At 35.9% G+C, this 15,880-nt stretch overlaps 2 protein-coding genes across 3 annotated transcripts; one reads left to right on the forward strand and one right to left on the reverse strand.

The window, feature by feature from the left end:
- Positions 1-899: 899 nt before the first annotated feature.
- UPL6 (ubiquitin protein ligase 6) lies at positions 900-8,923 on the reverse strand. Of its 2 annotated transcripts, none has more exons than XM_089616896.1 (26): positions 8,792-8,923; positions 8,460-8,648; positions 8,041-8,138; positions 7,792-7,919; positions 7,496-7,607; positions 7,046-7,223; positions 6,767-6,949; positions 6,448-6,630; positions 6,076-6,157; positions 5,815-5,933; positions 5,414-5,718; positions 5,212-5,308; positions 4,939-5,079; positions 4,582-4,665; positions 4,407-4,493; positions 4,126-4,266; positions 3,875-4,000; positions 3,501-3,599; positions 3,030-3,097; positions 2,560-2,626; positions 2,188-2,358; positions 2,016-2,105; positions 1,852-1,932; positions 1,628-1,773; positions 1,453-1,542; positions 900-1,389 (listed from the first exon to the last, which is right to left on the reverse strand). In XM_089616896.1, exons 2-26 carry the CDS (start codon positions 8,616-8,618, stop codon positions 1,323-1,325), a joined length of 3,102 nt encoding a protein of 1,033 aa, XP_089473022.1. In that variant the 5' UTR covers positions 8,619-8,648; positions 8,792-8,923; the 3' UTR covers positions 900-1,322. The 2 variants fall into 2 exon arrangements, with proteins under 2 accessions (XP_089473022.1, XP_089473020.1); XM_089616894.1 differs by having other exon boundaries at positions 7,046-7,226.
- A 3,910-nt stretch (positions 8,924-12,833) lies between these two features.
- On the forward strand, positions 12,834-13,326 carry LOC149392637 (uncharacterized). Its single transcript, XM_089617014.1, has 2 exons — positions 12,834-12,893; positions 12,940-13,326. Exons 1-2 carry the CDS (start codon positions 12,834-12,836, stop codon positions 13,324-13,326), a joined length of 447 nt encoding a protein of 148 aa, XP_089473140.1.
- Positions 13,327-15,880: the final 2,554 nt, after the last annotated feature.

Consider the following 15,880-nt stretch of genomic DNA (forward strand, 5'->3'; position numbering starts at 1 on the left):
ATGTCGTTTATGTGCCCTTCGTCTTCTCAGAGAAAACCCACCTTTTGTTGGGAATACATGTCGTTTATTGGTAATTTCTTTGTCAGGTGATAAAAAAAATATGGTTTGCTCTCCATCTCCATAAAAAAAAGGTTTCAAAACAGTAAATGATAGAGAAAACGAGGCTCAACAATTTTGTCATCTCGAGATTGGCCATCAAGTATACTTCAGAATCATCAAAGGTGTTTCAGTTTAAAAGCTTAAACCAATTCAAAGAGTGAGAGAAGCTGAAATCTATAACTAATATTTTTTAATAGCAGCTATGAGAGCAAGCTATTTATGATTTTTTTTTCTTCTTCTCTAAATGATAAACTTGACAAATAGTCGTGTCAACTTTAGAAAATTAATCACCTGAAATTTTCAATCAACATTATATAAAAGCTGAAAAAAAAAAATTATATTGCAGAACCGAACCAATTTGAAAACCGGTTAGAAATGATCAAGTTGTGGTTTTTTTTTTTTTTTTTAAGAAAACGATCGAATTGTGTTGAAAGTCAAATTAATAAGAGTTTATGTAGGTGTGCAAGTGTCGAATCTATTTTGAATTATTAGAGTCAAGAGTAAAAAAATATCCAAGTTTGATGGTGTCAAATATTAGAATTTCATGAATGGAGGGCAAAGTTGTCAAGGTATGAAAGCTATCCGCGGAGTCTCCTTTAGCGGCGTTGCACCCGATTAGGCCCACCAAGTTTGCAAGTCCATCTGGATCGATCAGGTCCGGCGAGTCAGTGAGTCAACACGTTTGAGCTTAAGACTTGGGAACAATAGCTGCCTGTTATGCTTTTATAATTCTTTTTGCTCTTTGATTGATTTCAATTCGACAATTTTTCACATTTAAAAGTACAGTAGTAACAAACAAGTTAGTGTTAAGAATCGTTAATATATTAATGAAGACGTCGTTGTCTCCACAAATGTGTACTAATTTTGGGATCTATATATAATACAGGCTCCACTGCCAATATTCATTTTTTTGTTCCGGCGTACACATCATCTAATACTACTATCCACATCCCTTAAATCATTTTCCTCTGTACGTATTCACGTCATCATTTACAAAACTTTCAACCTTTTTTTTTTTTTTCTTTTGGTAATACACGTCATGCAAAACAAATTGGTCCCCCCTAGCAGAAGAACCTCAAGCGTATAAAACATATTAAATTGCGAGGCTCTTTTGAAGAAGACACGTATCTTCATCTGGTTTTTCCTTGTTGATGAAGAGACAACAAAGCCTGGCCTGGCCGGAAAACAGTGGATCGCTTCTTCGTTTCGTGTCTGTATGTACTTCAGCTCAGATCAAAACCAGCATCCGCGTTTATGGCATATAGCAGTTTACCTTCCATTTGCTCTTTGCTGCACATACAAAGTGATGATGATGATGATGATATTGATGATAGAGTATGATAGTATGTTTACCTTCTATAAGGTGGAAGCTTTAGAAGATTCATACAAGTAGCTGCGGTCGGTAATCGGTCAACAGCTTCGTCAGAAGCACTACCACCAGCCCTAAAATTTCTCTCTTTATCAATATCCATACATATATACATGTGTGTGTGTGTGTGTGTGTGTAATGTGAGATCTCAAAGCTTACCTTTGTATGCAAAAGGTCGGTTCGAGGTACTTGAATCCGAGCAACGGTCCTCTGGAGCAACCCGTGACAAACTTGAGAAACTTCTGTTGATACTCCAACGAAAGGCTTTTCAACAGATCCCAGAACTCCAATATCACATGGTGCTCCTGCAATGGACCACAAACTGTGAGATGATCCTAAACGTAATGAGAGTATATCAGTTATTATAACAGAAAGCACCATACACTGTGATAGCCACCGGCGTAGTTGGTATTTGATCGTAAGTCGTCAAGATCAAAGCTGGCAAGCGAACCCGATATCAAGAGCTGTTCAATAAAACTGTGTAAGTTTGAGACATAAAGAGTGTTATTAGAGCGAGGCTGTGATAAAACAAAGCACGATTGGGTACCTGAAGCTCGTGCTCGTTAAACATATCAATCCAGTCTTTCTGTACAAGCTGCTGAAACCCCCTCAGAAAATGAGAGCTTTGCTGACGTATCTGTATGTGTGGATTATTATTATTAGAATATTTATTTCATTTATAGAGAAATTATCCAATATGCACATATATATATATATACCTGAAAATTCAATCGGTGATTGGCAACAAGGTGAATGTATGTAATAACATTCTCATTAGTGACACGCATGTTTTTGCCCCCCTGAAGCAACTCCTCTTCTGTCTGTTCTCCGTATTCGTTGTTTAAGATGACAAAGTACAGTTCTAATTCTGAGAGGTCCCCCTTGAAATGCTGTGGCGGTACATTGGAAGGAAAATTGTCAACTTTAAGAAATAAGAAAATCGTTGCTCTAATCAAGACGACCTCTGAGCCAAAAAAAGACTGTTCAAACTGCAACCATCCTTCAAGAATCATATTTCTCAGACTAATGTGTTTTACAATATATATTGATGAAAGAATGATCAAGAAAATCATGAAAAAGATATAAATTACCTTCAAGAATATAAGGTGACGATAGAGTTCCGGGTCCAAAGAAGGCAAGTCATTTAAGTAGTTGTACCTGTAGGACAGATAACAAAAGCAGCAAACTTTAGGATTTCAATACTTTAAGTTTATTGTATGATAAATTCTGAATCATTGTATTGCTTTGTGGCTTTTTTCTTCCTGCTCTGAGTTTAAGTCTTTTTCTTTGACCGATTTGGCAAGGGATTGGCCCAGTGCTCTGTAATTTTCGTTCTTTTCGGGTTTATGTTTCCCAGTTTTGAACTCCTTGTATTGGTACTCGGCTATGCCGTTTTAAAGTATTAATAAAGTCCCGTTGTTTCTTTAAAAAAAAAAAAAAAAAGTTTATTGTATGATAAAATATTACAACAACTGAGAGAAACACGACTAGGCAAAGTCTGAAATCTGAAAGCAAGCAAACATTAAGCGTAGAGAATAGAATTATCGTCTTGGATACTTACTTCTGTTTTAATTTGCTTAAGAAGAATGTTGCAAATGGTATATCAACAAGAATCCCTTCAAACATAGCCTGCAAAGAAATAACAACATGAAGCTCACCACCAAAGGTTGCTGAATATGAAAGAAGAAAACACTTGGTGTGTCCAAGTCACCCACCATAGACATTTTTTTAGAAACAGAAACCCCTTTTTGTGACTCAAAACACACAACCACATAGATATAGCTAGGGTGCTAACCATTGAGCTAATCCCTCTCGTGGATATCCTAAATTATTCCATTACCAAATTACTTAAGAGGCCAACATTATTCGCCTACTGTTTAAAATTACTCTGACAGAGAAATTACAACCAATGTCTACGAAGGAAAATTGACATGAACATCAAGAAAATGTTTTCAGCATCTGAGACCCAAGTTACGACATTTGGCACAAAACAAAAAGATGGAAAGAAAAAAGTTCATAGATGATGTGCTACCTTCGCAAGAAGTACCCCGAGAAAATGGAAAAATTGGAGATGTTGTTCGTGTATCATTCCCGACCCAGGATTAGGGTAAAGCAGGTGATCGGCGGTTTCCTGACAGCAACCACATCAGGAGTTATTTATCAGAAAAACCAACGTAGGAAGTTATAAGCCCTCCCAAAGCTACTACTTTCCCATCCTTCATAAATTAAATCCGCATCATAAAATATTTATTTCCCCTTTTTCTCTACAGGTAATCATTTGCATTGATTTTGTTCTTAAGCATAAGAAAAACTATATGTAGCTTCAAGAAGGCCGTGACATATCTCAGTTTTAAATAGGATCCCATCGCTAAATTAATTTAGCCCCTTAAAGTCCGCAAAACCAACCTTAAATAGCCCGTATTGTATATCAAAGGCTGCTCGAGTAATGTTCTCCATGAAATCTTTGAAAATTCCTCCACCGTCAATGCCAGCCTCCTCGGCTCCAAACTCATTTACAAATGAAACACGGATCTGCCGCAAACAGACAGGCGTAAGATAATTTTGCCCAGAAAAAGGAAAGGAAGGAAGAAATATTAAGTCAGGACATTAAAGCAAATGAAAGTTAAAGGTCTATGAATGACTAAGAAGAAAATTACAGGACCACGAAGATCATCCTCAGATAAAACACTCATCTGGCTGTACGCATCTTCAAGAATGTGATCTCGTCGTATTCTGAAACGGTTTCTAGTATAGACAGCGTGAGAGCTGTTTTTTTGCCTAACAGCTGCCAGTTGTGACTGAAAAAAGAACAATTTTGTCAGGAATATAATCGAGTAGTGATGAGAAAATTGTGACCGACCCACAAAAAAAACTTCAAGAAATTATCCATGTTCAAACTTTGAATCTTAAGCTCGTAGGATAGGAAATTTCAACGTACCGTGAATATTTTAACTCTACTCGTAAACGGTACAAGAAAGGGGGCTTGCTTCAATATGTCATTTGCTCGGGTATTTTCTATTACAGCCTGTATTAGGAAAAGAGAGACATTAGAGATCATCAAATACAGATGCCGTTGTTTTTCTGAACCTAAAATGTCAAATGCAATTCATTACCTGTGAAATAAAGAACTCATTGACACCATCAGCATGGAAGTCACTTGCAGGTGCAAACTGCCTTCGGTTGTTCCAATCTTGCAACTACATCAACAGTTAATAAAGTTATAAACTGACACTGAATTGATAATCAAAACAGCACAGGTGGAGATAATATGCATCAATGATTGATACAACTGAGTTAAAAATAAAAAATAAAAAAATAAAATAAAATAAAAAACATTTTGATGTGAAATCCCTTGACCTTCAAAGAAATAGTCTGTAAGAACCTAAGTAACAGCTGATTATACACGAGACACCATGACGAATAATAAACCTATGCTACAAAAAAACAAGACCCTTGGAGGTGTCATTTACCTGAGACAGAAGCTCAGAGGTCACAACACTAACCCTCTGTTGAATGACTTCCACAGGGTTTCCCCTAGGAGTACTAATGTTTGAGACGGATTTTGAAGAGTTTAATGAGGTAGGATTTACCCACAGAAGCTGCCACAATGCCTGCATAGAATAGCGAATGCACAAGATAGGCCAATATTATGCAAAATATTTATGAAGTATTTGATACTATTTGCAGCAAACAATCTTTTTTATTTTCTGACGGCTAATCGTAGCACATTACATTAAAACTACCTGTCTAAGTATAATAATCAGGCATCTGATATCCTCCTGTGAAAGGGGCTTCTCTTTGTCATAGAACTCCTCATTATCAACTATCATTAGCATATGCCTGATCAACAAAAAAGAGAAAACTGGTTACAGAGTTGAAGTTTCACATATGAAGGACTGTTTGAAAAAAAAAATGAGCTGCAGAGTGGCAAGACGGTAAAATTACTTGTACACGGGACAGAAAACTGCCAGAGGCAATAGCCAACCAGACGCATCTCCAGATAATAGATATGAGAACTTTTCAGACACATATGTCCATTTCTGGTTCCTGTGGCACCGCTTCATGAAATTCCACAGAACAGGAACGAGTTCTATTCTATAAGCCAGTACAGTCATGACACTTTCAAGTGGTAAGGCATTGAAGGTGACGTGCAGAAAGGAACAAGCTGCCCCAATAGCTGCAATCTCTTTGTCGTCTGGAATATCAGGCAAGCCTTTGGAGCTTGAAATTCCTCCAAACAAAACATTTGTCTGTAAAAATCCCGAACCATGCAAAAACTTAATTACACAACTACGATACGAGAAAACTTTCTACTAAACAAATTGTGTTGTCTCAAAATAACGTACCAATAGCCGAAGAAACTGTGCATCTATAGCATCACAAATCTGCTTCTTCAACGAAGAATTCAAAACCATATCTACAGTATGATCACCAGTAGCTATTTCATCGTCAATCTCCATTGCACCTGAGAGCTCAGACAAACAAAATTCTGAAAAGTAAGTACAGATGACACAAAAATCAGGAACCAAAGTTAAAGTCATCAACAGAAATGACGAAATAATAGAATTTCTTGTGATAATCAGATAAGAATATTATAAAGATCGTACTCTCATTAGTTTCTCCAACTGAAGGCTTCATAGAAGGAAGTGCCTCCAACAGGAATGTCGTAGTCACAGCAAGGTCGTCAGCCTAGTCATATAAACATAGATCAGTTACAAATAACCACCAAAGTTAAAAAGCTTACCCAAAGATAAATGAAAGTAAGCGACTCTAGTACACAGACATACACGATATATTAAGTTCTAACTGAAGGATGACAGATCGAAAATTAAAAGTTACTTCTATAACTAGACTTTCCAGGAATGGATCATGTTTGTTGGAAGGAATTAAAAATCTGAAAGAAGAAAAAAACGGAGACAAATGTATTCTTATTTTAAGAACAAAAAATCATCACTGATATAACTTGATCAATTCCTCACCAACGCAAAGGGGCAACCAGGCTGAGATAAAGCGATTCTTGCAGATTCTAATACATTTCCAAGCAGGCAGGCATGACCCGGAAATTCATTGGAAGTATCACTGGGGAGAACATCCACGTGACTCTCCACATATAGTTTTATCTGGTGAAGGTAATATTCGTAAAGCCCCCTTGTTGCAAAATCCTGTTCAGAATACGAAACAGGATTTATCACTTAGTAATTGTTTAGCCATAAGCATAATGATATAAAAGTGTCTAAAAGCGCATCAATTCATGCCACCACCATCAAAGCTTCTTTTTAGTAAGGCCGTCAAAACTACCTCCTTAAAACATGGGAATAGCTTCCACAGGAAAGGGATGGTTAGAATCTGAGATGTGAAACTCCATCGCGGGTCAATATTGCCGCAGATACAGGGGTTGCAACCACAGTGAGAAATAATGAGGTACAGGACATGTTCCAGAGAAGACAATTTGTTGGTGCAACTATGGAAGTTCACATTCTCCTGCACAAACACCAATAGAAAATCAGAATAAACACGAGAGAAGGAAAGCGTAGAAAAAAAAAATCATAAATAAAAAATGCTACAACCAAAGCATACCTTTCCTGTCAGGATGATATCTCTAAACATGCTAAATGCATGCTTCTGTATTAGATTACTAACAGTCTTACAAGTCCATGGAAGTTTGGGATCAAGTAATAGAGCCACTGCTTCCAACAACACAGATGTAGATGTGTTAGACACTTCGGATGTTGCGAAAAGTTGACTCCTCATTTCACTTCTGTCCAACCATACACCAAGTCACAAAGATGCAGTAATATAAAACCAGGTGTCCGCAACATTATGCACGTTCCTATCTCAAACATCCATATTCAAGACCCAGAAGACAGCAAAGCCAAAAAATTTGGTTTTGATAACGGTCCACGATAAAATCATATATGCATTAAAGGTATATATGCCCTTATGATGGTAAATCATGTCCCTACAAACACAAGTAAAATATGCCGTCTGATTCAAAATAATAGGTTTCAAGGTCTACACTGAACAAACCTATTTTGATGTATAGCCTTGAGGCAAATGTATACCAGCTGCTTTACTCTGTAATCAACCAAAGCAGACTTTAATGAGTAACTCACACCTGCAAAAATGCCCAAAATATCCCCTGCTTCACAAACAATATGCCATGTCATAATAAGCAACAGAGGAAGCTAAAAGAACAACAAAAAAGACTGTGTCAACAGCATAAAATGACTGGTATATAGTAGCATGTCAGCTAAAAAAAAAGTTAGGCCCAAAAAATGAGTTGAATTAAAAGTTCACTTGAAAAAAAAATGAACAGAAAGTACCGCTATCTCGAACACATTGGATAAGCAATCGGCATGCCTCCACAAGAGTCGAAACATCGCAAACCTTTCGAGCGTCAAAGAAAAATAGCATCTGCCGCAAAAAATCCGATTCTGGACCAAAGCAATGCCTAAAGAACAGTGAGAATGAATGGATTACATTATCAGACAGACCAGTTCTGATCAATACATATTCATCAAAAAAGAAAGTTCAATACAGCTCCAAAGTAATATGGATCCAATAGAGTTTACCTGTCCACATTCTGGCAATGACTTCCATATCTCTCGTAGAACTCTTCTCGAACCCTAGAACGCTCGGCTGCCACTACTTTTCTCCCTCTGAAGCATCTCTGTAGCTAGTTATCAGTCAAAATTCGACAACGAAAAAAAAAAGAACAAAAAGAACTGACAGGAAAACAATTCAACGAGCATAAACCAATCACATTTGATTATTTTTAAGATTTTCCGATTGCTACACAGCTCTCCTACGTCTAATAAAATGATGCCAGGAAAATCACATTGCTCGGACTTATATCCGGTCTCCTTTCAAATGAATTAACCAAATGCGTGACCATTTCATCCACGGTATACACAAACTTCATATTTCCATGCAACAAAAAGAACGCCTAAAATAGAAAAATGAAATCATTGGAGTGAAACTGAAGAAAAACCTGGATTGTAGTGGCAGCGGAATTCCGTTTCTTGATCAGCAAGCGGCGATCGCGCTCCAGCCTGGTCTGCTCCAGAAGCTTCTGTCTGTCTCTCTCCTTGTTGCTTCGACCTCCCAAATCCACTCGCTTCCGGTTCGATGGATCGCCCGAGAAGAACATCTTCCAACTCGACTCGGAAAATCTCAAACCCTAACAATAAACATGTATATGTATATATACATACACACATACATTTATAAAACCGTAGAAGAAAACGAAAAGCGAAATTCAAGAGAATCTGTGAATCGAAAGCAACAGCAATCGAGCGAAGAAAGCGATAGAGTAGGTCTTACTTGAAGAATCTGTTTGGAAGCCGAGAAAATTGATGGCGATTGTGTTGTTGGAGTGAGAGAGAGAGAGAGAGAGAGAGTTGATTTTGGAAGGACGACGACGAATGAAACCGAGCGAAGCGAAGAGAAAGTCTGCTTCTCAATCGAATTGGTAAATAACTAAATATTATTGTAAAAAAAAAAAAAAAAAAAAGCATCGAGTTTTCGTGTCGTTCATTTTCATTTTGAAACGACAAATGAATAAAAATTATATTTTGTCGTCGAGCAAGGGAAGTTAAAATCGTTTCATTCCATATATGTTTCTTTTACCCGGTTTTATTAGCGAATGCGAAATTATCTATCACATTGTAATTACAGCAATAGGTCAAGTCAACGAACCAATGAGACCCAAACGTCCTTTTGAAAAAACCTACGGACAAATGATTCATGGGCCTCGATGACATGAATAAGCCCAAATACTCGACAAGTCAACGGGAGACTAAGTTGAAAATACTCGACAAAATATTCAAAATGATGATCTAACAAAAATGCAGGGGTCAAAGTGAATGAACAAACTAGAGTATGTCATAAAGAACGATAAACATATAGCTTAAGATGAATGGTAAAGGGACTGGACGCCTGATATCTTATCACTTTTTTTTTGTGGTACATACTACATTATCATTGCTCTAATTCTAGATGAACATGGAACTAAAGCTCTGAAATCGAATACCCTCGTTCAATTGGATAGGTCATATAGCCATTGCTATTATCATTTGTCAACACAATATTCTTAAAAACTAATTCATCTATCTTCATTTGAAGATACTTGCGATTAATATTGATAATTTCATGCCACGCAAAATCACCCAAGTTTTTTTTTAAAGGCATTTGTGGGGATTGAATCCACGATATTCAATCACCCTGGAATAGGGATGATAACGGGTACAAGTAAAATCGGATACACCTATTCTGTTACCCGTATTCGCTATAATTTTTTACCCGTTACCCGGACTCGTTTACCCGGATTTTGAGACAGGTCGGGTAACGGGGATACCCGCCGGATAAGCGGATTAAAAATATTGGACTCGTTACCCATTTACCCGGTTTAAAAAATGGTAGCGGGTCGGGTAGACCCGTTTACCCGTTTATAAAATAAAAATCCATCAACAATATAAAGTTTAAAAATAATAAAATTTAAGTGAAAAATATCAAAGTGCTACTAAAATATAAAGAACATTGAAATTCAAAATAAATAAATAAATAATACAAAAGAAGTCTTCATTGCAAATTGATCATCTTCATTGTAAATTTGGTCATCTTCATTGCAACGCTATCATCTTCATTGCAACATATAAAAATTTATTATCTTTTTAAATATTTAAAAGTTAACGGGTCGGGTCCCGGGTAACCGGGTACGTGATGATTATTTCGTTATCTGTACCCGGACCCGTGAAAATCGTAACGGGTATTACTCGTTTAAACAAAAAAGAACGGGTATTACCTGTTAGATAATTCTTCGAAATTGAAGACTTCGAGGCTTGAATCACGCATAGGAACGCTTTCCTTATAGTATTTCGAGTACCCCAAAGTGTCTTAAGGTTTTTTTGTACAAGAATACGGCAGGATACGACAAGCCTGGTTCGGACTGCACCAAGACAGAGTGAAAATCCGAAAATAATCAAGAACTGTGTTTCTGGATTAGTGTTTCGGGAATTGAGAAAATTGGTTCGAAAACCTGTGTAGATTACTGAATCCGAAGTCGAATTATATAAGCAATCGTACCTGTTCGCGAAGAGGTTCGACGAACAGACGCACTGTTTCGGTCGAACTACGGTTATAGTCGCAAACGACACGACCGTTGGCCAAACGATAGCTCGTTTCGAAGCGACGTGACCGTTAGTTTGAACGGTAACTAAAAATAACTACTAAATGAGGAGACGCGACCGTTGGCGAGAATTGCCGCGAGAAGCTCGCGGATCATGTCGTTTCGCCTGGTGGTCGATCTCGCCTGGAGGTCGAGCTCGCCTAGGATTCGAGCTCACCTGGAGGTCGACCTCGCTCAGTCGAGCAGAAATGACTTCGTCACTTCGTCCAGTCGACCTCGCCCAGTCGAGCTGAAATGACTTCGTCACTTCGTCCAGTCCAGATCGTCACTTTCTCATTCACCTTAGTATTTTGTTCCATGTGGGACTCTTTCCCACACATAAACTCACTTTCTCAATCAACAACACACTATTTTGTCTTTTAGTGAACAAATTAAATTGAGCTGATTAAAACATCTATTTAATTTTGCTCAATTTCCAACATTACCCTGCCCGAATAAATCAAGTAATGGGCCGGAACGCGGGTAACGGGTTAAATTATCATCCTTACGCTGGAGGTGGTGTGTAATTATTATAGCTCGCTTACTAATTCGAATCAATTGCATATCTAGCTGGGCCAAGCTTTAGTGGGCATGAATCAAAAGGAATATTGGGCCCGTAGAAAGAGAAATGGGCTAAAAAATAGCCCGGCCCACAATTGAGCCATGAAACCGTGGGCAAAAAGACATCAAAAAAAGAAAGGAAACAAACTCCAAAAGATCATCTTTGCCACGGTTACGAAAGTGGAAGCGCCGGTGGTCACAACTTGCGTCTCTAAAAAAAAAAAAATCAAATCAAAGATGTGATTTGTGTTAGGTTTCTCTGCAATTCATTTTTACGAAACACACACAATACATGTACACGTGTAAATCTAATTTAAATACCGCAAAGAAGTTCAACTCTTAAATTGCTATTAGATAGGATTTCGATACACTTGCACCAAAAATATCCCATTCAATTCAGCTTTGAAACTTCGTTAGCTGACTTCTCATGACCAACTACTTATCGTTGACTTTTTTGAGGTTTGACTTTGCCGCCTCCTTTTTTTCTTTTTCTTTTTTTTAATTTTATTATTCCGTTATTTAATTTCTTTTTAACGGGAAACTTGCTAAGTAGCTTGGTGTGATAAAACGGGACACTTTGGCTTGTTTGTTGCAAATTTGCTGACCATATATTGAACAAATGGGAACACTACAAAAGGAGTTTATAATTTTCTTCGTCGTCTTGTGATCCACAGATTCAACAACGTGACCCCATTTTTCTTCTCTTAATTATTCTATGGAATACTCTAGACTAGTACTATATATTATAGCCCTTCAAAGTTATAATATAAGAGTTCAAAGTGTTTTCTATTATTTTAAGTACAAATAAACGGAAGAAAAAATCTCTAACATGTGAGAAGCTACATGTTTTGGTTAACCTCGGTTAGTCTTACATGTTATGGTGAAGAACCCGTTAACCTCGATATTCACTACTTTATAACCGATTCAAATAGCATTCAGTTAATTTTAATATTTAAAAAAAAAAAAAAAAAAAAAAAAAAAAAAAAAAAAAACTCTTAAGGTGGGCTCTGTGTTTGCCATTTATATATTTATTTAATCAAGTTCATTAATCAACGGCAGTATTATATGATACAACAAACTTCCTTTGTTGAAAAATAAACAAACATAATTAATTAAGCAAAAGTGCACGACTAGTTTAATCTTGTCCTCCATTACATGTAATTTGCTTACGCCGTGTTGAAAACTTTTAATTAGAGTCACTATATTAAATTAGGGGAGCTACATCGCAAATGATGATGAATGTGGGTTTCTAATTAAATTACTATATATATGCTTACAATTGGATGGCGTTCAAATGAATATCATACATAATGGGTTTTCAACTAAATTATGATAAATGATTAATCTTACAAATTGGATTTCGGCTTCTAACACATTCACATTCACAATCAAAATGGCGATGATTATAAAAAGAGGAAATGACGGCAAAAGTCCCTTAAATTTTAGGAAACAGCTAACATAATCCTTATTCTTTATTTTGAACAATAGAAGTCCCTAATCTTGACAATTACACATTCTGTTGGTCTCTAATGCTATATGACGTTAAATTGTTAACAGAACAACATTTAAACGTTTGTTTTGTAAAATAAATCATTAAAACATTTAAAACAATTCAAACAATGAAAAAAAAAGCTCCAAATGAGGTTCTCCACGGCACAGAGCCTACGCGGAGCTCAGAGAATCCAGGCTCCGAATGAGGTTCTTGCCTCCGCAACTCAGTGAAGATCCGGAGCTCATGAGCTAGATTCTGACTCCGCCGCCGAAGAAGCAGGTCAAGTTTCAAACCAATTTGGAGACGACGACAAAAAGGAAAGTATCCAATTATTCTTCTTCGGCCGTGGCTCAGTCTGTGCCCGATTTCTCGTCTGTACTGAGGAAAGAGAATCGGAGACCTCCGATGCCGACGATGATGGAGATGACTCCGCCGCCGAAGGGAGGAGTGTTGAGGGCCAAGCTGATGTCGATTTCGAAGGGGAGCAAATCCGTTAGCGCCAGAGATAAGCGCCATCCGTCGGCGGCGGCGGCGAGGAAGAGCTACCCGAGCATCGAGGACATCAAGGGGTTCTCCATGGCCGCCGCGAATGCCATTAACGGTGGCAAAAGATCTGTTTTGGGTTCTCGAGCGCTTTGACGAGTTTTTTTTTTTTTTTTTTGCTCAGCTGTTACGAAATTAAATGTTTGAATTATTTTAGATGTTTTAATGATTTTTTTTTTATTTTACAAAATAAACGTTTAAATGTTGATTCTGTTAACAATTTAACGTCATATAGCATAAGGGACCAACGGAATGTGTAATTGTCAAGATTAGAGACTTCTACAGTTCAAAATAAAGAATAGAGATTATTTTAGGGGCACTGAAGTGGAATAGCCAAAATGAAACTATGAAATTTGTTTTTAGCCTATGTTTCACAATTTTTAGGGAAATAGCCAACAGACTTATATGGCAATAATTAAGCTATGATTTACACTTATTTATTAACAAATTCGTTATTTTCTCTCTCCTGCTTTTTTCCTACACTTTTTTTACATAAAAACTTCAAAAAATCATATATATCTCATATGAACTCGAAATTGAGTGATTCCAAATCCTACGGATTCGTGACGCCGAGATCTTCAAAAATAGATCAATTGTGTTTGATGAAAAATCATGTTTAGTACTATAGATGTAGAAAAATCACGTTACTACCTTAAATATGGAAATAACTGGAAATTTTTGAAATTATAAAAAAAAAATGGAAACGTAACTATGATGCATTAAACATAATTTTTCATCAAACACAATGGATCTATTTTTTAAGATCTCGACGCCACGAATTTGTAGGATCTGAAATCACTCAATTTCGAGTTCGTATGAGAAAGATACGAATTTTTGAAGTTTTGATGTAAAAAAAATTATTTGAAAAAAATAGGAGAGAGAAGGTGACGAATTTGTTAATAAATAATGGCAAATGAGACCTTAGTTATTGTCACATAAGCCATTTGACTATATCCCTAAAAATTGTCAAACATAGGCTAGATCCAAAATCACATGTTTAAAGTGGCCTAATTACTTACAAATCTCTTATTTTAGTTGTTTCCTAAAACTTAATGGACTTTTGCCGTAATTTCCTCTTATAAAAAAATGTTGATTAATTGTTGCATTTCCATGCTATTATTTTGTATTGCTAAATTCAACTTAGAGAATTATGTTGTTTGGCTTTAAGCCAACAGTGTGTCTCTTATATTAAGGGTAAAAGGAACAAGAAAGTAAGTAAAAGCCTAAAAGAAATTTAACTTATTTTTTATTTATTTTATTTTTAGCTTAGTCTTTTGCATAGATTCCAAGTTGGAACTCCTAAACACACATGTCGTGTTTATTTTATTATTTAAGTTGAATATTAGTACATCTCTTTTTAGAAGTATTCCTGATAAAATATTATATTAATTACTAAGCTTGCTGAGTCACGATAAGTTCATGCGTATCTAACCAAGTTTTTGAATATTGCAATTGTTATTCGCTTTTTATATCATATTTTAATAAGTTGCTAAAAAATTAGAACTATGAAAGAAGAAACGAGACACAGGCCAAAATATCTAAATTATGCAACACAGCACAATCAACGCTAGAATTTCAAAAGGAAACCGAAAAAGACAAATAACATGTACATTTATAGTCTATAGGTCAATTATTGTAGTTTCTATTCTTTTTTCTATTTCTATTGTCTTTCTTCCTAAATTAAGTAACTAATGAGCTCCGTGACATTTTTTTTTTATACATTATCTAAAACAAAAGTATTTTCAACTATCCTAAGTGGAAAGTTACAGTAAGCCTCAAAAGTCATGCTTTCCATCTAATTCTAATCATATTATAGTTTTTTTTCTTCTTCTTCCTATACTATAATGCGATTACCGTTAATTATTTCCCTTTCAAAGTGTTTCAAACTTAAATTAACACTCTCATAGACATAGTTTGGTCTTAATTCTTAACTACGACCATGGAATATTACCCTTAAGATTTAGTACACGGTTTGGTCTAAAGTCTAAACTATACCAAATGTACACGTTTTCGGTATATACATATATATTATATTATATATATATAACCTTATCAACAATCCTTCTTTTTCTGTAAAAAAGATTCCAATATTTGTACCTGGAAATTCCAATCCGATGAAAGATCGATTCTAACTACTAAACCTCATTTTTCGGAATATAAAATGAGTAGATAATGCACGGGTCAAAGATTGAGAAAGAAAAAAAAAAGGAATAACTACTAAGCTATATACATATAGAGTATAGATAGAGAGAGTAAAATCACAAGATTAGCTAGGTAGGAAGGGATATATATAAATTATAATTAGTAAGCGAGTAAAAAGTTGGAAACAATATTAATATGAATAAATATAGAAGTTTGAAAATGAAGTTTGCAAAGATAGAACTAGAAGTGGATGTTTGACCAAAAAGAGACGTAGCATTGCATCTGGACCAAAGGCATCTAATATTTATATTCCTTTGTTGTCACATAACTCTCCTCAAATATTATATCGCCATCGATTTCCTATTCAAATACCCATCCAATAATAATAATAATAATAATAATAATAATAATAATACTTGGACACAAATAAACCCTATGAAATATTATTTGTCGTCGAGTTAGTTTTGTTTCATTCATTCATTGACCTCTATAAGATGTGGTAGTAGAT

This window comes from Urtica dioica, chromosome 6, assembly GCF_054948205.1.
Source record: "Urtica dioica subsp. dioica isolate 48M chromosome 6, U.dioica_male_clone48M_v1_H2, whole genome shotgun sequence".
In the NCBI taxonomy this organism is placed as follows: Eukaryota; Viridiplantae; Streptophyta; class Magnoliopsida; order Rosales; family Urticaceae; genus Urtica; species Urtica dioica.